The following is a 23,867-nucleotide window of genomic DNA, read 5'->3' as shown; positions in this document are numbered from 1 at the left end:
GTAAACGTCCTCATTTGTGAGTCATGAATATGTAATAAAAGCATGAAGGACACTCAAAAGATTTTGGAAGGAATGAGCCTTACCTGAACCTCCTTTGTATCTGCAGGCCTCACACTCAACTCTACAGATGGAGAAGCTGAGCTGAAGAGATTCTTCAAGACATCTGTGAGCGTTTCAGATATTGCACATGTCCCTGCTGTCTGTCCCTATGAGGAAACAAACAACCAGGCTTCTCAAAACTCAGAAGTTGCTGAGACAAAAATTAATTTGGTATAGCTGTACCACCAAAGCCACCTAACATTAGCTCTGTCAGAGAGAGACTCATGGTTTCTGTTGCCATCAACAGAATTTAACAACAGATCATGCAAAGAATTACTTAAATTTCTCCATTGTGCATGAAAGGAAATCTAGAATTAAACACTGAAAAACTCATGCTGCTCTGAGAGCTAGGAAGGCACAGCTGTTAGCCACAAATTAGAAGTTTCTTTAACAGTTTTTATCTTATGATGGAGCTTTAAAGATTCTGTGCTGCTCTGTACTCCCCTGAGAGTGCAGATCAGGTCATTAGATAAGCAGATCTGCACCGTTCCACTGATTTAATGGGAGTTATGCCAGCTTGCAGCAGCTGAGAAGAAACTAATCCTGTGCTGCACTGAAAAAAAAAATATTATAGCATCTCCTGGAGGTCTTCAACCCTGCCGAAAAGTGCAGTGTATGGACAGAGTCGTGCTGCTCTGGGGCACTGAGCTGTAGTTTGTCCATAAAAAAATCTCATGGCCATCTGTGCTTAGCACCACAACCTCTGAGGGGTCAGAACACACCACAGATTTTGTGCACACATGTGGACCTTCACATGATTGTAAGGAGTATGAAGAGACTGGACTGCCCCTGCACTCCCTGTGCTCCTGGAGAATGCCTGCTTTTCACAGCAGCTCCTCAAGAATTTTCATCTGCTCAGGGCACAGATTTTAAAATCAAGCTGTTCCAGAAAGGACAGTCTGAAACCCAACAGCTCTGAACTCTCACTGAGGTTTCATTTCTAAAGGAAAGACTGAAGTAGGAGACAAAGATCTGACCTAAAAACAGAGGACCCATCCATCATTTTTTATCTGATACCACACTGAGAGACCTCACTGATGTGCAGTTTGCATGACATGTCAAAGAGATTGGGAGCAACAGCCCTTTCCCAGCTACCCGAGGTGCTACAGAAACATTCAGGGTGTTTCACAAAAAATCCCAGGAATGCTGTGAACAGAAGTCCTGTTGTACTGCCTTCTTACCTAACTGGCCTTTGATGACATGTTCAAAACATACAACAGCACTGGCCAGTCCTACAAAAATCTGCTGCATTTACACCATGTGCCTCAAATAACCATCAAGGAAACAGATAATACTCATTCACTTTATAAAGATCACAGTAAATTAGGCTTTTTAAAGCCTTAGTAACAGCAATTTCATTACTTAAGTTACTTAAATAAGCAGATAAATTATGGTTAGTCTTCATTGTTTTGGAGGTAATTTCCCTCCCCTGCTCTTACCTAAATTGTAAAATCCCAGTTGCCTCATGTGCTTTGCCATCAGCCTAATGTGACATCTGTTATTTAACACTAACAACAGCAACCTCAGTCACTGGACTTCTGCTCATAGGTATTTGCTGTTGTTTCCATAGTTATTTGGAAAGGAGAATGATTAAAGAGCCTCCTGTCACCTCTGCCTCATTTTTAGCCATCCTTTTTTTGGAAAGTTACTCTCCACCACAACTCCCTCGACAAGACAAGCCATAATGGCTTAACTGCCACCCCAAAATGATAAAGACAACAGGTTGCACTTTGGGTTTGACTTGGGCTAGGGCTGTACAGCACAGCCAGCCCGGGGCACATCAGCACATGATGTAAATTGTGTAAATCCAAACCCTACCAGTCAGCCAGGTTGCCCAACACAACTCACTTCACCCAGCCATTACCAAGAGAAATGGGTTATTACACCCAGCTTGTGTGATGACAAAACCACTGTGCAGATAATCACAAGTAATTAGAGGTATTTATTTGTACACACAGTATTGCTTCTGAAAGAGGAAGAAAACAAGACACAAAAGCTGACATTGAAGTTTAGGAGCTGGAGCAATTTCTCAGGTGTAGCTTGCTCACAGCTTTTAGCCCTTTGTTTATTGCCTCCTCTCTTCCATAAGTGCTAATACAAACTTCAAAAGTGAAAATAAAGCCCTCTAATGAATAAAGAACTTAACAGGCTCATTCTAAATATGCAGGCAAAGCAGAACAGGTCTAACTCTGCAAAGCTGGACTTGGGCACCTAGCAAAAAGCTGATTGTGAAGTCCAGTGACTGCACCAGAGTCATCTGTGTTTGTCAGGAAGGATTTAATAGTTAATGACTCTTCAAATGTGGATAATCAACATGCCACCCCAGCATATGAAGGTCATTTACATGCTACGTGTGCATGGTAAAAACTACATTAAAACACACTTCAAAAGGCTTCTCTGTCTTTAGCTATGAGCTTCACATTTTTATAGACAAAAGCTGTGGTAACAAATTATTATGACTGTAGCTCTCTCAGTACAGGTCCTTAGAAGCAACTCTACAATAAAATTACTTTTTAACAAGGCCTTCAGTCAGGAAAACAACTTCACAAAACACAAACAAGTCTTCCCCCACAGCTGTAGCAAAAGTTAGATCACCACATTTGTGCCAAAAAAAAAACCAAACGTGAAAGGTCAAAGGCAGAGGAGAATCCCAGTCAAGATGAAACTCTTGCAGGGGATGGCCCAATAAATCTGCGCTCATGCACAAAGATCAGGTGCAATTCCAAAAGCATCAAAATATTTTTAGATCATCCATAATTTCCTTAAATAACAGTATTTTTCACAGCCATTTCTGATCTATTGCTGCCAGACTTCAAAACTGATTTAAATTAGGAAAGGAGCAACATTTTAATTGCTTTGATGGAAATACCATCACAACTGGGGTTTTTTTATTATTTTAGAAGCGTTCTGACAGAAGATATTTAGGAACAGACATTTTTCACACCTTGAATTTGGATGAAAGATGTTTGCAAAGTCATCTGTCTGTCAAATACAGACTTGTTTCAGTGATCTTGAGAGGTGTTGCTGGATTTCAGAGGTGTAGAGATTTGAAAGACGATCCATGGCAGATGCTTTACACCACATTTTCAACAAAGGGGATGGAGACTCATCTGCTCTACCATTACAACAAATAAAACTGACTGACCTCCTGCGCTGCTGGCTGGATTTCAAAGTTGATTTCATCGGTGTTAATGAGGAACCACTCAACTTTGACATCTTCTCCTTTGTCTTTCACATAGAGCTGAAGCTGTGGACAGGAAAAGAGTTATTGTAGGTCAATCTCCACGCTAAGGCTCAGCACAGGAAGAATGACATCAGTTTCTGAGTAGGTAACTTCAAAGTGACATTCTAAGGAGGTAAAAGTTGCTTGAGCTTAGAGAGTTCATGCCAGTTAAAAAAGGGAATTGTTCTAGATATCCAAGTAGTCTACCCAACGTGTTATTTATCCCCAGGCTCCTGAAGAGGCAGCTTAATTTCGATATTTACCACTTGCCCCAGAGGGGAAACAAAAGGAAGGGAAGAGAGAGCACCACTTAAGACTTTACCTGCAGGTGGACTGGAGACAGCTTCACAAAATACGACTGAGCTTCGGCAGCTGCGGGCGGAGGGGCTGAGACAGCAACGAGGAACTTCACAGAATCTCCCACAACATTGCAAGAAACCACCTGGAGAAAGGAAAAGGATGAGGGGAAACGAAGGGAAGAACAAATTAATCTTCAGAAGATCTGGTGAAGGCAAGAAAGAAAATAAGAAAGGAATTAAAGCTAGCAGAATTATGCTAAGTGGCACAGGCGGGAAATTTCTAAGCAATTTCATTCATGTTCCCACCTCCTTCTAAAAGCACATTGTTCAAGTGTTCAAATCTGTACATGAAATCCACATTGTTCAAGTGTTCAAATCTGTACATGAAATCCACACTGTTCAAGTGTTCAAATCTGTACATGAAATCCAGTATCTGCAAATTATGGCATTTCCCAAAATTTCTTTTGTATTATTACCTAATTCAGAAGTAACTCCTTGCCTGACAAGGACTCCTTTCCATTTCACAGATCTACATATTAAAAGCTCCAAGAGGGCAAAGATGTTTGTTCTTCTTCCTCTTCTGCTCTGAGAAGCAGCTGATTTACCACACAACCTTTAGTTTAGTGAAACTACAGAAAATGTGAAACTTTGGAGTAAACCTGCTGCTACAGCAGAGGATTCTGTCTGAGTAATTCCACTTCTCAGTGGGTAAGAAGGAGCAGGAGCCTTTAAGAATTTATTCAAACCTTTGACCAAACCAAGAAAGCCTGAAATGTGGTGACAAAGCTAACTGTCTGGGAAAAGTCTGAGTGCCACTTGACTGCAATACACTTTAGGAGCATTAATTTAACTTATCACACTGAGTTTGTAAACAATGGACAGTTTTTGCTCCCTCCTCTCTGCAAACTGACTGAACTGCTGGAGCTGCCATGCAAAATTCCTGGAGTGTGCAGAAATTCCTGGAGGGTTCCTGGCAGCACAGGAAAGCCCATGGGGTGGAAGTCAGAAATTATTCATCACACCACAGAGGCATGTTTGTTTTGCAAACAGATGTGCTGGTGGAGGAGAGCTGCTTGTCACTGTCCCTCTGTGGTTACAGTCCCCACAGCTCCACTGTGGGAAGGACAGCTGGGCTCTCCTCACCCTGACTCAGGCAGAGAGAACCAGGTCAATGCAATGCACAGACAAATAATTCCCTGCAAGGTTTGTCTGACAAAAACTCTGCATGCAGCTATTAAATTGTGTTTGTGCACTTACTGCTCCAATTATGGGCACTGGAATTGAAGCTGAAAGCTTTGAGAGGAATCATGTAACTCCTGGAAGATCCTTATCAGTCTCTCTTTAAATACATTTCATCTCCCTGGGCTCTCTGGGGTACATTTGAAGGATGGCCAGGGCTTTATCAAGGGCCTGAGTACATCCATTAAGGTAGAGACTTAATTACAAAGGAGCAGGGGGTGGGGAGGTGGATGTGACAAATAAAAATCCCAACCACACCCACAAGCAATAAGATTTGCCTTTTCAGGTTATATCTTTGCAAATTATAGTTTAGAAGTGGACAAATGAGTCTTCCTCACCTCTCCTCTTTCCCAAAGTCCAGATTCCTTCAGAAGTGATTTCTGACCTTAATCCCACACAAACAACACCAACACCCAGTATTATGGTAAAATAGAGAGGATTTTTAATAGCTAACAAGAACAAAGAGCCCAGCTACCTCCAGCTGCTTGTTTTACTAGCTGAGATAAAACACAGAATCACTCCTTTCATTCAAAGTAATGGATTGACACAGTGACTCTTTAAATACTTTGAAAAGGTTCTTCCCTCTTTCTTGAGGAAAGAGGAGGAAAAAGGACAGGTCTGATGCAAAGACTGCTGCCACTTCCATATCCTAAATGCAGTGCTTTATCATCCATACATGTTTTTTCCACCCATTTATAGGAAGTTCAATACATTCAGAACAAGTTGGACTTGCTGTACATGCAATGCAGAGCCATTCATCTGGAATTTCTGGATGTCCATGCCAGGTATGTGGTTGATTAATGTTTTTAAAAGAAATAAAAGTGTGGCCAGAGAGTTGGCAAATGAGTTCATGTACCACTTATTTCTTAATCGTGTTTAATTCCAAGGATGGAAACAGACACTGCAGGTGGCAGAACTTTCACTTTTCTTTCTGCATTTTGTCAAGAGATGCTAAATAAGATTTTTAAATGTATTTTTACCTTTTATTTCAAAGCCCAGACCAGTGAAGTTTGGACTTTTAGTCTCCTTGATTAATTTATTTTCTGCCAATGACATCTACTAAGCCCTACTCCCCTTGTGACCTCACTTTTACTAAAAAAAATTGTGGTACTCACATACAGCCACCCGTCAACTTTTAATCCAATCATCAAAAGGAGTGGTTCCATGTTTATAAATGGAATATAATATGTCTTTATGTCAGGTGGATCCCTTTGTTCTGGGAGCAGGATGGATGATGGAGTCAGAATACTGAGAGAAGCAGAATTCTGGGCTAGAATTTGAAGAGAAAGCAGCTTTGTTTTCATCTCCGATGCTGCTACAAGTGGTGAAAAGGTGATTAAAGAGACTGCAACTGCTGCTTCCCTTGCTGAGTGACATTCCTTTAGAAGTGTAGCAGGTGATTTTGATAGACCCAAGCAGAAATATGTAGGCCACTTCCCCCATGGCAGGCACACAAAGAAAAACACTGAAGCTTCCCGTGCTCTGCTCCTTTTCCCCCTGCCTTGTTCCAACCTTCTTCTTCAAATTCATTTTCTCTGCACAGATGAAAAGCTAGAGAAGGGAGGGCCAGGCAAAACAGCCCTTTCTGGTTGGCAGGGGGAGAGAGAGGAAGGATAGGTGTCCACAAGAAAACAGAGGAACCTGGACTGATAGGAAGAAAGTTCTCCTATTTCATTTGTATTCCTCGTTCTGTCTCCCACTCCCCTTACCAGAGACATCCCCAGTTATCAACCCGTTGTGTTTTAGAGTCTAGAAAACCTGTCACTTTTGTAAAAAACTGTTCTTTAAAAACCAAGCCCTGCATAGCAGCTGGGACCAGCTGATTCTGAGCTCCCAGAGGGGTCACCCCCCAGCTCCCTCTTGTGATCCTCCCTCTGGGCAAGACACATCTCCTAAATTAGCAGAAACAGGTTGAGGTGAAGTAGCAGCACAAATAAACCAATATCAAAGTATTTTTCTCCCTCCAGCACCTCCCTTAACACAAACACCCTTCTCTCCATGTGCTTTGGGGATCTCCCATGGAAGGAGTTCTGAGCCCTTCCTCAGGTATCTTTGTGTCCCTGCTCCTCCTCAGTCCTCTGCCATCCCTCCCCATGCAGAGCTGGTACTTAATCACCCACTGTCAGGGTTATTCCTGCTGTTTCCAGCCTCTCCTCTTCATCCCTGACCTGACATCCTCATCACGGGATGAGCTGCAGTGGCCAAAACTCCCAGACCTGGCTGGGCTCAGCCCCCCACATGGAAAATGCTGGCACCCAGCTTCACTGAGCTGCAGATGCTGTGACACAACCTGCTCACAGAGATCTAAAACTCTGAGTACAATTATCCTAAAAGTAATTCTCTTCCAGATAAGCAACTGCAGGAACAAAGGAGACTGAAAAAGCACTGTAGGTTGAGCAAGACTCTTTTTCTGAGAAAGTCAAGTGTCCAAACTTGTGTAGTCACAGCTATTAAAACCCTTCCCCTGCTATGCCCTCCCCCTCTATATCCAGATTTTTCCCTTGGCAGTTCCTCTGGACCAGTTTCAAAACCTGTTTTTCCCTTCCTGAAGTAGCAGCAGAAGCTGCTTCATCTCAAGAAGCACCATGGTGCCCCTGCTCCTCACACATGGTGCCTTCTCACCTTGTGGTTTCAGTTTTGGCACTGGCACCCCATTAATTTGTGCATTACATGCTCCCTTTTCTTTACTCTTCCCTCCCCAAGTGCAGCAGCAGGTTCCCCCCCTGGCTGTGACTTCAGGGGGAAGTTCTGACAGCCCTGATGGGGAACATTTCCCTCACCTTCCCCAGGCCCTGACCACACCACATGTGTTTGTAAAACCCCCACCAGTACAGGCCTTGATTGCCTTTTTTGTTTGTTTTCTAGAAGGAAATTCTTTTTATTGCACTTGGTATTTACTTCCAGAAAGAGCAGGTTACTTGAGGTTACTCAGTAGTATGTAAGTAACACAAATATTTAACATTTTCACAAGAGAATCAGAATTAACCATGAGGCAGCCACACAGTGAAAGTTGCCTTGATCTCACTGTAAGATTTAGGACCCTCACAGTTTCCCATCTGTCTCACAGGGCTCTACTATGACAAGGCTCTTTTTTTTGGCATGGAAAACTTATCTTGTCAATGGCCACACAGACAGTTTGTGTGCTCAGCTGAAAACCTCACCACAAGAAAATTTTTCAAGTCAAAAATTTCTGCCTTTTGACAGTCAATAGCACTCAGCTGTTCAGAAGAATTACATGATCTTCTTGGTTACCAGAGCCAATTCCTTCATTTCTTGAGGGGGTTTTTCCAGCTTCTTCTTCACTCCTTTACCCAAACAACTGACCAAGTGACCAGGGCAAATGAAGGGGAGATGACAAATGCAATGTCTAACCAAGGAACAGGCAGGTGTGGATTTTTAGGAGCCAGTATCAAACTGAAACATTTGCCTGTAAATACAGTGAAAACCTCAGACCAGTTTTCCAAATGGGGGTAAACAGCACGGTGAAGGCAGGGTGAGGGATGGACTCAGTGCAGGAGAGAGAGTTTCCATGTCAGCAACAGAAACAAAGCAGAAGTTGATGGAACATGTGAATTTATCCACTCCTTTGAGACCAACACATTCAAATTCAAATAGGTGGAAAAAATAGGGAATGAGGGAATGAAATAAACAAGCAGAGAGTACAAGGAGACAGGACAGGAAGGATTTTCAATCCACCTAATAAGTTCAAATGAACATCAAACAGTGCAAAGACAGGAAGCAGTACTTATATTTCAGAAAGGGGAATATAAATCAATACCAGAACTAGAATTGCTAGTTTGGCCTCACTATCATGCAAGCCTTTCCAAACCATCTGAGACCCAGTACAGCTGCAGACACAGAGACCGAGAGGAGACAGAAAACTCCAGGAGAGGTTTGCCAGTTTGTGCTGCGGTAGCTTGGCCAGTAATTCACTTGCAGAGACAGTTTGGGGTGCTAAGGCTTCCCTGATCCCTGTGCCAAGCTGGCAGATGTGGCACAAGCCTGTAGGAGCTTCACACACATCTGCAGCAGCAGCTGGAAGACAGAGCCAAATTCAGGATTTTAGGAATGTGTTTTTTGTTGATGGAGTGACAAAATTATTTTTTGGTTTTCCTTAAAAAGAAAAAACAACTTAGAAGTTTGGGTTTTGGGGGTTTTTTTGGGGTTTTGGGTTTTTTGCTTGTTCGGTTTTTTTGTTTGGTTGGGTTTTTTTTGTTTGTTTTTTGTTTTTTGGTTTTTTTCTACACAGGATCACCTCCAGTGAAGGAAACAAACCCCACAGCGAGGTCCTCCCCTGACCAGGCACTCCGTTCTGAAGAAGATTAGATCATAATGTTGTCCTGTTTACTTCTGTAGGATCACCCCACTAACAATTAAGCTTTTACTCCATCACTCCCCCATTAAGGGATGTTTGAAAGGGAGAAGACAGTACAGTGAGCAGGGAGGTGAAAGCTGGAAACAGGTTACCAAAGATTGCTTCAGGCACCGAACCTATCATACAGTTAAAAGTCCAAATACCTCAGGAGAAACCTGAAAGCAAACGTGATGCTCAGGAAAGCAAGCTGGGAAGCAGCAACAAAAAGGACGATTAGGTCATCACACAGGAAAGCTGAAAGACCTTGAAAAGCAGGAGAGGAATGCAATACAAAATACATAGAGTGCGTGTGTTTAAGAATTAACAACTCCAACACAAAGGACAGTTTATTATCAGGACAGCACCACAGGGAGAGAGACCTTGGTGCAGCAAGGCACTCATAGTGTGAAGCAGCCACAGGAGAGGCAGATTGGAGCCCAAAACCCCTCAGGAAAGTACTTCCAGAACCAAAAAGAAGCTGCCTCCTTGCATTGTGAGACCTTACCTGTAGGGCTGTGTGGCCCTTCAGCCATCAAGTTCAAAAACGTGGATTTAATTGCAGCTGCTGCTGAGAATGGCTGCATAGGAGAGATTCAGGAGACAGGACAGCATAGTAAAAGGAGATTTAAGGAGCAACTTATGCAGGCAAGCTAAACAAAAGCTGGAAGGAAATATAATCCCTTCATAATACATTTACTGACAGCAAGCACCCTGAAAGAAGAGTAAACATATTAAGAAGAAAGGATTGTATTAGTGCAAAAACTAAAAAAAGCCAAGGAAAAAAATCTCCATGGGCTATAATTCCATCAAGGTTTGTAAAAAAACCCCAGTCATTAAAGCAGCAAAGATCTGGGATGGCTTTTGAAGCAAAATGGGGAGTTAAAAGACAGCAGGAACTGTACATCACAGTCAGGATCATTCACTCCACCAAAATAATCAGAAATAAACACCAGGAATGGTCCCAGTTAGGAGTGCAGCAGTGACATTAAAGGAATGGCACTCTGAAGGAATTTTGCCCCTTTCCATTTGAGTATGAAGCACAAAAATAAGGGAGACTTCTGTCACAGCCTGCTCCATCCAAACCCTCTGTGGCAAGTCCTCAGCAAGAGAATCCTCTTTTTCATTGCCTTTTTTGTTGCTGTCTCTGTTGTGAAGTTCAAGTCCTCTGGAAATAGACTGCACTAATGGAAAGGCTGGCAGAAATTGCTAAGACTAAGAATATTTCTGATGTTTACTTTATCAAAACAAACAACCAATACCACACAATGAAAACAGGCCACTTCATTCTATATATTTAGGCCCTGACCCAAAATTGGGGCGAAGGCAACACATAAATAAGGCTTTATCAAGGGGCAGTGTGGTGTAACCTCCAGCCACAGAGCAGCTCTGTTCCTGTCACCACAGCCTGGGCCAAGCTGAGAAGCAGCAGCATTCCAGCCATGTCTGAAGCATTGCACTGTGCAGCACACACCAATTTCTGTCAGAACTTTGAGTTTGGGCAAGCTGCAGAGAGAGATTTTGATTTCACATGCAAACATTGAGAGTTTGAGGAGGATGGGGGAAAAAAAGAAAACATCAAAAAAAACCCAAAAAACCAAACACCCTTAGTATTACCTCAGGAAATACAAGACACAATTATCATACAAGAGAACTCCTGAGGTGTTTAGAGAAAGGTATGCATTTAAAGAAGAAGGAAAAGTAGCTACCAGACTGCCACCCTAAGGTTATTATACCCTGTAATTCAAATAAATATTCAGGTTGTACCTTAAGTGAAGGAGCAAGAATGATTCAGAGAACTTTTTCCAGCAGCTGTGCACAAGACTATTGAAATGGGTTTTGGCAGAGTTCAGAAGAACCCAGTGTATTAAAACAAACCTTTTTTATCCCAATAAATTTTGAAATGTGCTTCTATCAGTCTAAGCTGTTTTGAAAGCACGTCAGATTTCTGCCTGCAGTGTAACACCTCGATTAAGATGTTGGAATGGCTCAACCCAGCCCTGCCTGTCCCTTCCAGCAACATTTTAGACACTGCACTGCAAGACAGCAGATTTTTGTGCTGTTATTTGCAGCAGCTCTCCCTGGGGTCCTGGATTCACACATGACACAGCACATCACTTTCAGACCTAGCAGTGCCCTCTCCTTAAAATTTCCCATCCTGGCATCTTCCAGTGGCACAGAGTAACACTTGTCCCAACCCTACAGCCCTACCAAGTGCAGTCTCTCCAGCCCCACTGCTGGGGCAGGGATTTTATTACCCATTTATTTCAGGGTACTGAAAAAAAGTTTTTAAAAAGGGAGAAAATAAGTACACAAACAGCTTTACATGTTAACAATCCCCAGCTGCCACCAGGCAGGGTGTGCCTCTAAGTTGTGTATCAGGCAGATAAGCATGCATAGTTTTCAAAGGAATCATAGTAGAGCTGCTTAGCATCTAAATCAGATGAGCAAAGCAAAATAACAAACTAAAACTAAAAGAAAAGCATTAGGCTAATTTGATGCAGGTGCCTAATGTAACCAGTCACTAGGACAAAAATGCAGGAGCTATCATTGCTAATCAACATATATAGGGTTTTTCCCCCTTTTAAAGCATTTTTACTGTTCCAAGAGCCATGTTCTGCCTTATTTGAATTTCACAGGCACTGAAACAACCTCCCAGCATTTGCAGTGGGAGAGGAGGAAGAAATCTCTTGCTCCTCACTGAATACAAGGGCCAGCAGAGCCAAGACTTCACCCTCAGGACTCTGCACCTGTTCCACTGATCCTTGTTCAGCTCCCACTTAGGAAGCAAACCTGTCATCAGCCACACAAACTGCAAGAGGCAGACAAAGATGCTTGCCAGTCACAGTAGAGAAATTTCCTTCTTCTCAATGCAGTTCCCACTGCACATTTCAGCAATAGGATGGGGAACCAGCATCAGGACCGTGGAGGTGGAGGAGAGAGCTGCTCCATGAGCTCACTGAGGGTGTAGCTATAAACTTGGCATAACCCTGGTTATTGTGCTTTTGGTGGAAGCCCTGGAGCACATTCTGCTCACAACATGCAAAAGAAGTGAATCAATGCAGAGAGTTTGCACAGGTTCTTTAGAGAGGCAGCCTCTTACCTGCCTCAACAAACACAGGTCAAGGGTACAGATCTATTGACAAATAAATTTTCCACTCACACTAATAAAACATTTCCTGACCCAAAGTACACTGAAAGGCAACAAATCCAAAGTTTACCTTCTCACCAGCTGACTTTACAACACTGGTAACTTCTTTAACTGCTAGCTCAAGTGGTTCTGCTGGGTCATCTTCCTCAAATGTGAGCAACTGAGAATCCTAACAAGAAAAAAAAAAAAGAAGCATTGTTAGGTGATGAACCCATCACTTGAAAACAAGTGATAAAAATGCACAGGCAGTCAAGTTCCTGGAATTGCAAATGTATGTCAAAACTTCCATGTATTAATTGCGTGACACCTCACTACATAATACAGGGTAGAGCCTGAAAACATATACTTAGGACATAACTATGGGCCTAATCACAACTCATCTTTCCCTGTAGTAGAATATCAAGGTACACAGAGCAGAGCCAAGTCCATAAACAACAACAGGGTCCAGCAAAACTGCTGTTCTTCAGCAAAGATTTATCAGTGCTGCAGTTTGAAAAGGCGTGTTTGGTTTGGCCCACTAATAGGGCTGCAGTAGGCTATGCCAAAACTAAGAAACCCCAAATATCATCTTGCAGAGGTGAGGAAAGAAGCCCAGCCCTCCTCATCAGTGGAGGCAGACAGTGATGACAGCCACTCAGTCTTCACACAGACAGCAAGGCAAGGCAGCCTTTGGGCACTGAGGTCATACTTTCAGAAGCATCAGCACTGCATTCTTCACCTGCTACCCACACGGAGCACTTAGCCCCGCTTCCCTCATCACCCCAGGTTGTTTTGCACGCAGGAATTTCATTAGCTTTGTGCTGCTGACATTGTTTTGGGAGGCTGTCAGCGGGAGCAATGCCACGCTGCAGTGCCAGGCGCTGAACTCCCGGCTCCAGCTGCTCACCTGGGCAGGAAGGGTGTGCCTGTCCCTGTCCCTTCAAGGGGCTTTGCCCTCTGCTTGGTGACAGGAAGCTGTCACTTGTGTCTGGTTACTTTCGGTTCCCAGCACCTGTGCTCAAGCTGTCTGGATCCTTCTCTTCCACAAGAGCAGGGCAAACCAACGTTCATTTCTTAGCATAGCCCACCCTCAACCACACTGCACGATTTGAAAGGGTGCAGAAAATATTTTCTTTCCACTGTCCAACTTACAATGATACTTGGAAAGTGTTCATTTTTATTCCTTATCTTTCACACACACATGTTGCCCCACTCTTCCTTCTTCCCCAGCCTGCTCTGACATGTAAGAAGGAACCTCTTCGGTCTAGGACGCACGCAAATTCAGAGAGCTGGGGACACGCCACTTCCTAGAGTTTATCCTCAGCATTTTGCACTGACACGACAAGGGTTCAGTCCTCAGGACACGGAAATCAGCTTGCCACAGCCTCACCTAACCTCCTCACCTCAGCGGGCATACCATCACACACCAACGCGCAGGATGCCACACTGCGCCTTTTCCAGGAAGGGCAGGTTGGCATGGGAATAAACATCGCGTTTTGTGCATCCTCCCCGACCCGGGGTACAGGCAACCTGACCAAACCCTGAGCATCCCATCCACCGTCCAGCGGGCTCGGAGGCCACCTGTCCTTGGAGTTACACCACACACAGCAGGGCCTGAGGCATGCCGGGGAAGCCCAGCTCTGGGAATTATTTGCCGAAGGACGGGCCCCAGGCCCAGGCCAGGAAGTTTCCATTGTTTCCTCCTCCCCACGCCCGAACAATGTTATCGGCGGAGCGAACCCCTGCCAGGGGCTGCGGGGGTCGGGGCTTTCCTTCCTCCCCATCCTTCCCAGCTCCCACGCGTGCGCCCACTCCGCGCCTCCGGCCGGCTCCCTCCTGCAATCCCTGCCAAGGAGCCACCGAAAGCACACGTGTAAATATACAAACACACACACGGAGGGTCAGGAACACACCCGGTACATCCCTGCAGCAAGTCTCGGCGTCCCTACAGCCGCTCCTCGCAGCGGGAAGCGCCCGGAGCCGCGTCCCGGAGCGATGACCCACGGCCGGGAGGCGACGGCCCCGTCCCGGCGGGCGCGGGGGAGCCGCCGCCGGCCATCCCCCGTCCCTTCCCTCCCTCCGTCCCGCCGCCCATCCATCACCTGCATCCCGGCACTCACCGCCCGCTCCGCCGCCTCGGCTCGGAGCGCCGCCACCCAGGCCCGCCGCCACTGCCGCCTCCAGCTGCCCCGCGACAGCGCCCAGGCCAGCACCGAGCCGCCCTCCTCCAGCAGCTCGTCCTGCTGCTCCGGGGCAGCGGGGGCCGGCGGCGGGCGGCCCCTCCGCAGCGCCAGCAGCGCGTACTGCACCAGGTACACGGCCAGCGTGGCTAGTGCCGCCACGAAGAGGGCGACCAGCGCGCCCCAGCGCAGCTCGGCCAGCCAGCCCGGCAGCCACGCCATGGCTGACCATAATGGGGCCGCGACTCCGGACCCTTCCAAGGCGCGCCCGGCGGGGAGCGGCGGCCGCAGCCCCGCACAGCGCTCGCTCGACCCGCGGGCGCCGGCGCAGGGACCGGCGCTGCCCTGGGACGTGCCGCGCTGCCCCGCCCGCCCACGGCGCAGTCCCCGCCCCGGGGCGGTGGAGAGGGGCCCGGCCCCGGCCGCAGGCACGGTCCGGCGCCGGCTCTGGCTGCTGTCCAGCGGGGGCGGTTGCCAGGCGGCGAACGCGGCCCGCCGTGCCCTGCAGCGCGGCGGTGGTGGGCGCCCGTTGGCCCAGGGACAGAAGGGGGGAGACGGGCTTGGGGTAGGCACCTGGTGCTCCCTGGGGTCAGAGGGGCTTGGGATGAGCCCCTGGGAATACGACAAACTCGTGATGTGCTCCTGGTACCCTGGAGTAAAGGGACCCAGGGTGAGTTCTCTGTGCCCCCGAAGGTAGAGGAGTTCAGGGGGGGCGCCCGAGGTAAAAGGACTTGGGACGGGCGCCCGGAGGTAGAACGGCTTGGAGTGGGTGTCCGGTACCTCGGAGGGTGGGGGGACACGGAGGGGGGGGGACCCAGTTTCCCAGAGGTAGAGCGGTTCAGTGTGGGTATGGGGCGGGTGCCTGCTCTGTTTCTTTCTAACTGTCTATCTGCGGCAACTCCCAGCCAAAGACCCCTGCCTAATTTTTTTCCCAATCCACATCCTGAAACAACCCTTGATTAAGTTATGAAACCCGGTCATGCAATGTCATTGCAAGATCTTGCTCCACTTGGCTTTCAGCCCCTTCAGAGCTTTGCCTTAAAGGGCAGAAACATCTTTTCCTTGCTGGAAACTGGAATTCCAGACCATTGCAGTGTGTGCCATGGACCACAGAGGGGAATTCCTGAGGCTCTCGGGGTGCTGGTTCTGCCCTGCCTCTCGAGGGAGCTGTGCAGGTGCAGGTGACTAAGTCCCAAAGCCACATGGGCTCCCAGAGCAGATAGCAAATTTCAAGCACATTCCAAGCTCAAAGCAGAGGGAAGAAGAAGAGGGAAGCGAGGAGCCGACAGAATCCCGGAATGCTGGTGGCTGGAAGGGACCCTGAAGGGACCCTGAGCAGGTGTTATGAGCCCATGAGGGAAAGAGGCCTCTGCCCAAATGCAGGTGCAAAAGAGACCATATGAGGACAACATACAGATTTTATTTAATATGGATTTTATGTGACAAGAAAGGGGAGGCAGAGAGATAGAAAGAAATAAGGAAGAGGTCTCAGAGAGACAGCAGAAGATAGCTAGTTGGAACTAGAGGACCTTAAGGTCCTTCCCTTCATTCTGTGGCTGTGTGGATGTTTACTTTAATTTGATACTATTATTTACTTCTACAACTGTTTCATCTTCTTCTTGTTATTACTGTGATTTACTACTACTACTACTACTACTACTACTAGTTCTACTACTATTTATTTTTCTTCTTATTATTTTTCTTACTATTTTTGGTTTTTTTCTTCTTATTACTACTACTATTTCTCCTTATCTTCTTATTCTCATCATTCTTGTTCAACTTACTATTCTTATTCCTTTTCTTGTTCTTATTTACTACTAATAGTTCTGCATAATTTTCTTATTCTTACTTTTATTCTTATTAATTTGTTTTGTTTTGAGTTTTTTTTATTTTTCATTTGGTTTTATGTGAATGGGGAGGTTATGGTCCTTTTTTCTTGCTAGTACCGTTTCTTAAATTCAGCCTTCACTCTTTTGGAAGAATCATTTGTGTTGCAGTTCTGCAGCGACGTCCTTGGAGAAACTCCTCCTGTGTGTGCCCATTCCTCATGGGCACAGTCCCAAAGGACCAGCATGTAATCCTTTCAGGATGAGAGAAAACAGCCTTCCATTCCACCAGGAGAGGTTCAGATTAAATATTAGAACAAGTTTTCCCTGACACAGTGGTCAGGTACTGGAAGAAGCTGCCCAGGGAGGTGGTGGAGTCGCTGTTTCTGGAAGTGTTGAAGAGTTGTCCACATGTGGCACCTGGGGACGTGGTTTTGGGGTGATGATGGCAGTGTGGGATGCCGGTGGGACTGCATGGCCATCAAGGTCTCTTCCCACCTTGATGATTCTCTGGGATTCACCTGAGCCACCTGGCACCAACAGTCCCCCATGGCTGCTGCTTTGCGGCTGCCCACACCGTAACTTTTGGCCTTGGGGAGATGTCCCTGGGAGGAAGCAAAGCAGCCGGGGATTGCTGAGCCTGGAGGACACGCCCAGACAGAGGCAGCCCCGTGTGGCTCCCTCCGGACGCCGGGCAGGCTCCGGGCCAGCCAGGCCGGCTCCGGGCCAGCCGCCCCTGCGGGGCTGGGCCTGGCGCTGGCAGCGGGCACTGACTGTCGGGCTGTGCCCTCAGGCAGGGCCAGCGGAGCAGCGCCCGCAGCGCCCGCCTGAAGCGGGACGGGCTTTTCTTGGGAGGAGCCGGCTGCTCCCGGAGGGGCTCCCGGCTGGGAAAAGCACAAAAAGCAGCAGAGCTGGGCAGGCACCGGGCTCTCAGTCCCTGCCTCTGGCACCTGCTCCTCAGGAGAAGCCGCCGTGCTCTGAGGAGGCCCTGGGCTGCCAGGTGGGGAGGCGAGGCCCAGAGCGGCACTTGGGGCATGGCTCAGCTGCCCCACGCTCAACCCAGGCCTCTGAGGGACAGGCACTGGGAGCCCGTCTTCTGCAAAAACTCAGTCTTTGCTCCCCATCTTCTTCACCCAGCTCAAAGAAGCTCAGTTTGTGCCACGTCCTTCTCCTGCTGCAAGGGCTTGACCCCATTGCTGTGGATGCTCACATGTTCCCAGTTGTCCTGAACGAGCTCTTTGTCACCATCATTATCCCATCTGGACTGCACACAGGGTCTACTACCATTGGCCAAAAGAGTCTTCCTCTTTGGAAAGCTCTTGGCCAACAGACGGTTCTGGGGATCTTCCAACTGCTCCTTGGGACAGCCCTTGCTCCTTGCATTCTTCACCATGGAAAATTCTTGGTAGCTAAGGGCTTCTCCCTGGGACAGCTCCTGCTCTCCTTATCCCAGCTGGAGAGCTCTCCACAGCTACTGACATCTCCTTGGGAGAGCTCTCGCTCAAGAGACTTTTCCCAGTCAGAGATCTCTTGGTAGCTCCTAACATCTCCCCATTGGGAAAGCTCATGATCCACATCAGATTCCTGCTCTTCCTCAGTCTCTGACACATCCATTGCCTCCACCAAGTGCTCACTGAGGGCTCCTGGTCTTCTGACCAGCTGGGCAAGGGGCTGGGGATGGGTGGTGTCCCTCAGGGCTCTGCCTTGGCCCCAGGGCTCTTGCATGGCTTCCCCAATGACACAGACAGTGGATCCAGCTCACCCTCAGCACGTTTGCAGGGGATGGGAAGCTGAGCAAGCCAGGGGCACCACGGAAGGATGAGGCCGTGCACAGAAACCTGGACAAGCATAACAAGTGGGACCACGAGAACCTCATGAGGTTCAACAAGGCCAAGGCCCAGGTGCTGCACCTGGCCCAGGGCAATCCTCAAGTCCTGGATTCATCAATGTTGGAAGAGACTTTCAAATGCCTCAGATTAGCACTGCTTCCCCAACCACTCCAGCACTGGAAAGTGTTGGATCTGAGATTACTCCAAATCCCATGTTACAGAAATAAGCATCATAGCTTATAGTTATTCATAGTTATTTAATTTAATCATAGTTATTGAATAAATTTCATTTTTAAAGCTGCGAACACAACAGTTTACAAAAAAAAGGAGTATATTCAGTCACTGAAATTAAAATAAATACAAAACCAAACGCATTGAAAAGAGATAAAATCAATACAAACTTTCCCCACTAATTATCTGCCTCTGTGCTCCAGAGTCTGTTTTCTACATGAAAGAAAGAGAAGGTTCATAAGAGGCCATTCATGCAGTCTAACATGAGGTTTGATACAAGGGCTTTGTCAGGAGAATGTAACAGTGTAAAATATGCTTAGTTTGTCAAAACTACACTTTGGCCAGCAGAGCTTTTTGCAGCATTCCAGGACTCTGTGTGATGCCACCTTTACCTGTGAGGTGGCTATAACCATTATATTATAATATAACCTCTTCATTGGGGTTTTATAGCCTCAGCCTGTGGTGGAACCACTGCATACTCCTCACTGACAACTCTGCTGGCAGAAGCAGACCTGGAATTCTTCAATCCTGAAATGTGATCCCTCAGCATGTCCCCTCATGGAAGAGGGGACCATTTCCCCTTTCACATGCATCATTTCAGCCGTTCTCCCAGAGACAGGTAACAGCCCTGTCCTTCTTCCTGCTGGCTGTGGCAGGTTTGCTCAGGAGTTGTGGGGTCAGGAGAGGCACAAAGCCAGAATACTGGTTCCCCCATGTTGTCCTGCCCTCATGTGGACTCTCCAGTCTGTTTTCTGTAGCCCCTTTCTAGGTGAGGCTCAGCACATGGGACACATCCCATCCATCTGAGTCACCACTTGTGAGTCTTTTGTGACAGCTGTCTGAGGAGGAGGGTGATGGGTGTGCAAAGACATAGAGCAAGGGCCAGGTTGGATGGCCAGAAGCCTCCTTGGAAGGTGCTCAGCAGCCTGCTGTGGAAACCCAGGGCAGTGGGAATATTTCTCTGTCTGCTCTGGGGTGCCCTGACCCCCAGGGCAGCACTGACTTTAACCCTCAGTCATGGAGAAAGTTTCCCAGACTTCAAGATAGACTGGAATCCACAAAAGTGTGAAATAGATTACAGAGAGTAGTGTGAATGAGAAATTGAGGTTTTGGGATTTTTAGTATGTTGTGGATGGAAGTAAAATGGAGGGCACAGGGTGTGGTCCTGGGTTTCTTCTTCATGCTTCTTCTTCCTTCTTCTCCATGGGTTTGGGTGGCATTTGTAATTGGCAGAAAAGTCCCCATTGCAGCTCTGCGGGATCAGTTATTGGGGTAAAAGGGGAAATAATCTGGGTGTCAGTTCTTCATTGGGCAGTTTAGTCTTAAAAGTCCTTGGAACAAGAGATTGTGGGCATTTTGTGCCTTCTAATGAAAAGCTGCCAAACTCACAGCAGTGAGACTGTTTTACTGATAAATAATAAACACCTGAGTCTGAACATGAACTACTGTCTCAAGTGCCTTCAATCCAGACCCAGAGAAACCCACAACTGAAACCCCCACACCTGGCACCAGGGATGTGCCACCAAGCAAGCTTCCATAAGTTGGAGCTGGAATGGGGATGAGGACACTGGGACACCTCTGGTTCTTGATCTGGAATAACTCTCCAAACTCGTGTCTTCCAGAGAACATCCTCTTCTTAATGAAGGAGTCTTGCTCCATATAAAAAAAGCTCAGAGGTGATGACATCATTAGACCTCCACCTAACCTACTTATTTTCAGTTCATTTGCAAAATCAGGAGATATCTGCTCGATCCAAACACCAATCTCTGTAGAAGAAAAAGCAATGCGTCCACCATGACCTCATAGCAGGAAAAGTGCAATTCATTTACGGTCATTTCATTCTTCTTTGCCCAAATGCCTACATCTCTTAATTGCTTAAGAAGACACACTGCCAGGAGCTGAGTGTTTCATCATATCAGAAATTGGTTTTGTTTATTAAAATACAGGTCTGGTTCTAAAAATGTCTTGAAAAAATGGCTGTATGTTACAACTATGAATGTAATTGTTGACAAATTGGCTAAGTTTCAGAGCAGATGGGTCACAATGTTTTATTTTGACCAATCATAATTTTGAATTACGTATTAAGATATAAAGTAAAGCTGCAGAGCCATGTTTCAATTCTGTTTCAATTGACCCAAGCTGGTTCACACTGGATACTTGTACTTGCTTTTGAAGCCCTTCATGCACCAGTAATGCAGCTCCCAAGGGGTCATGGTTTAACTCAAAACCAGAACATAAGGGAAAAAACAACATGTGAAAACAGACAAATAAAGGCACCATGGTGTTTGCATTAACCATAGCCCACATGTATACCACCCACTAATTTTATGTGTCATAATTTATAAGTGTCATTATTATAACAATTTTGCTTTTTCCTATAGGATCACAATTTTCCCTTTCTTGAAATCCGGCTTCAAACTGAAAGACAGCATGTTTAGATTAGATTTTAGGAATAAATTCTCTCCTGTGAGGGTGGGGAGGCCACAGGGTGCCCAGAGAAGCTGTGGCTGCCTCTGGATCCCTGGAATTCTTGGACATTTGGGCTTGGAGCAGCCTGGGACAGTGGAAGGTGTCCCTGCCCATGGCCAGGGTGGCACTGGAAGGTTTTTAAGGTCCCTTCCAACCCAAACCAGTCTGTGATTCCGTATCTGGTACTTAATCTATTCCCGAGTGGTCGCAATTTTGCAAAAGTGACAAAGGCTAACAACAGACATTTTGCTTGGAATATACCTGGCATTGCAATGGAAAAAAGGAAAATAATTTCTGGGACTACTATTTTTTCTATGATGATGACTCTTCAAACATATTTTGATCAAGACTTCAGTGAAATACACTGAGTTTTTAGAAACTAAAACACCACGTCAAGCTGCTTTTTCTTTTTTTTCCCTCTCCTTTTTTTTCACTGCTGGATCCGGTTCTTTTCTCTCCACCAGAGAGCGCCAGGATCCCCAGAGGTGCTGATGCTGGGACTTGCCAGGAGTGTGCGCTTCTCCCGGGCAGTACAAACACCCGTGAGCCCTTCAGACAAATGCTTGAGGACACTCAGACCACCTGGCTTTGGGAATGTGGGACATCAGAAAGGACTTGGTAAGTAGCAAAAGACATCTTCACGTTTTAGACTGAGAACAGCAGCACAAAAAGGAATTTTGTAGGAAACCAACTGGTTTCCTATTTTTCAGATAATGCCTTCCACCAGAGGAACAGTGAAAATGCTTCAGTTCAGCTGGACAGATAAAAAAATCCAAGGATCTGTGCATATGTGGAGAGAGGGCTTCACCTTCAGTGTGATGCTTTTGAGTGTGATGGTGCAGTCTTTTGTTTGTCTCCTCCTTGATGCCTGCACACAGCATTAGAGGCACAGAATAGATTATAGGACCATCTCCATGAAACAAAGATTCTATGTGATTCTCTCTCTCTTAAGCCTTGCACTAAATACTTGGTAAAAAATACTCAATTTCAAATCTCATTTTAGTATCTGTGAATCTCCTCCAGATTTAGAATTTGGTATTTTTATAGTTTTTTTCCTCATACTTTTAAAAAATGCATTTTACATGTCTTTGCAGACCTCTGTCAAATTTCTCCTGAAACAAATAACCTGAATGTGAGTTAACAAGGCAAAGTTTTCTTCTTGTGGCATTTGGCTGCTCAGATGATTGATGAGTAAAGAAGCAGGAGCAGCAAATATTGCACAGCTGTAGTTGTCACACCTGGGGAAGCCCTCAGGATGTGCAGTCTTCAAAGACTGTTCCAAGAGCACCAAAACTTCCCCTGCTGCAAGACTGTAGAGGAAACATTAAATATCTTTTGGGTAGGTTTTTTCCCATAAACTGCTTCATAGGATAAATTAATGGATGACAAGAGTAATAAATGCAGTTTCTGTCAGCCAAAAAGGGTTAGAGGTGTCACACCTCAGGAACATTCATTAGGGAAGAAGGGAATAAGTGGGAACCAAAAAGAGCCATATTAATCACTCTATTATTAAAATAGAGGCTGTTTTTTTCTCCTGTTCTTTTTGGCAGGGTCACAGCGTGCTCTCCTCTGTATCTTACACTCTGCTGCTGTTGTCAGCAGACTTTGTCTGACCTCCTCTTCTGCCTCGTTGTCTTTGTTCCTTCAGCAATCTGCCTGCAGAGCCTGCAAACCCCAGCTTGGTCTCTTCCTTCCAGCAGAAGCATCCCTGGATGTCAGTAATCCCAGCAGGTTTTTAACACCTGTGGACTTCACTGGAGAGATGCCCGTGGCTGGGTGAGAGCCTGACACCTCAATTATCAGCTCAAGCTGCTGACTACAACCAGGGCTGCATGACACTGAAGAGCTGAATCCATCCCAGATCCTGGACTGACAAGACATTAATAAATTTTTAAGGGTTTATCAATTTAAAGCAAAATCTTTGTGACTTTCAATGTACTCTTTCAACACATGGAATCTGAAAGGGAAATAAAAGTTGTGTATGTTGCTTCCTTACAGCCAACACCTTGAAAATTTTTATTGCCAGTGTATTTCAGGACTGGAAACAGAAATAATACCCCTGTTGGTCTGATAGTAAGGATGTCCCTGTGTTTGTATACTGAATGATAGATGGAAATATCCTGTGAATAGAAAAGTAAACATTGCTGGATTTATTTGCACACCAACTGTCTTAGAAGGGGACAGCTGGAATCGGAACAAAAATAACCAAAAAACAGGTGCAATGCTCATGGCATTATCAGTCACATTTAATAATTTTTATTTGTTTCTTGAGTTTTATGTCCAACACAGGCTTTTTGTTCTCTGGAGCATTTTCTGTGAACCATTCTAGCAGAGGTCAGTCTGTGGTGAAACAGTGATGGAGAGGACTGTATGTCAATATTAACTGGATGCAGGAAAAGCTGGAGTTGTTCTGATCTGAAAGGAGTAGGAGAGAACCATATCTTTGGGGATATAAGACTGTGACTGGGTCAGAGAGCAGCTCTCCACCTTCTCTTTTCCTTTTCCACAGCTCCCCTAACCTGTGAGGGGCAGGGATACCCCACAGAGGAACAGACCACGAGCCCTTTGTCCCCATTCTCAAGGAGATGCCCGGATCTCCTGAGCTCAGAGTGCCCTTTTAACCCCTGATCCAACCATTTGGCAGAGCTGGTCCTGCAGCTCTGCCCTGTGCTCCACCTGAGCCATTGCCCTGCTCCCTCTGAGAGGTCAGTGCACACACAAAGTGACAAGTGCTGGGGTAAAAAGTGCAGGTGAGTGCTCAGTACATCCTCTGTGCAAATCTTATCCTGCCCACTGGATTTGTGGTGTTCCACTGACATCATTCCTCGACACCCAGGCAGGGATTTGCATGAAGCTTGTGGGACATTAATTCTTGAGACCTTGTCTCCTCTGTTAAATGTGGGTGAAACTGGTCAGTGGGTCCAACCACACTGCACAAAGCAAAAATGGCAAAATAGAGCAATAGTGGAGTCCAAGAAGTTGAGAAGACTG

At 46.2% G+C, this 23,867-nt stretch overlaps 1 protein-coding gene and 1 long non-coding RNA gene across 4 annotated transcripts in view; one reads left to right on the top strand and one right to left on the bottom strand.

Moving 5' to 3' along the window:
• Positions 1 to 14,890, bottom strand: part of C2CD2 (C2 calcium dependent domain containing 2) — a 39,542-nt gene extending 24,652 nt beyond the window's left edge. For both annotated transcript variants that reach the window (XM_030234828.2, XM_030234829.2), the window contains exons 1-5: positions 14,462 to 14,890; positions 12,433 to 12,531; positions 3,645 to 3,764; positions 3,245 to 3,346; positions 84 to 206 (exon numbers count right to left, since the gene is read on the bottom strand). In XM_030234828.2, coding sequence (XP_030090688.2) covers positions 84 to 206; positions 3,245 to 3,346; positions 3,645 to 3,764; positions 12,433 to 12,531; positions 14,462 to 14,743 — 726 coding nt within the window. In that variant the 5' untranslated portion in view covers positions 14,744 to 14,890. The remainder of the gene's footprint in view (positions 1 to 83; positions 207 to 3,244; positions 3,347 to 3,644; positions 3,765 to 12,432; positions 12,532 to 14,461) is intronic.
• Positions 14,891 to 15,076: 186 nt separating this feature from the next.
• LOC127060795 (uncharacterized) lies at positions 15,077 to 22,980 on the top strand. Of its 2 annotated transcripts, none has more exons than XR_007780130.1 (3): positions 15,077 to 15,191; positions 21,341 to 21,494; positions 22,525 to 22,980. It is a non-coding gene; the product is annotated as an uncharacterized LOC127060795 (long non-coding RNA). The 2 variants fall into 2 exon arrangements; XR_007780138.1 differs by having other exon boundaries at positions 22,427 to 22,980.
• Positions 22,981 to 23,867: the final 887 nt, after the last annotated feature.

The sequence above is a fragment of the Serinus canaria genome, chromosome 1 (assembly GCF_022539315.1).
Source record: "Serinus canaria isolate serCan28SL12 chromosome 1, serCan2020, whole genome shotgun sequence".
Taxonomy (NCBI): domain Eukaryota; kingdom Metazoa; phylum Chordata; class Aves; order Passeriformes; family Fringillidae; genus Serinus; species Serinus canaria.
This window is presented reverse-complemented; position numbering and strand designations above follow the sequence as displayed.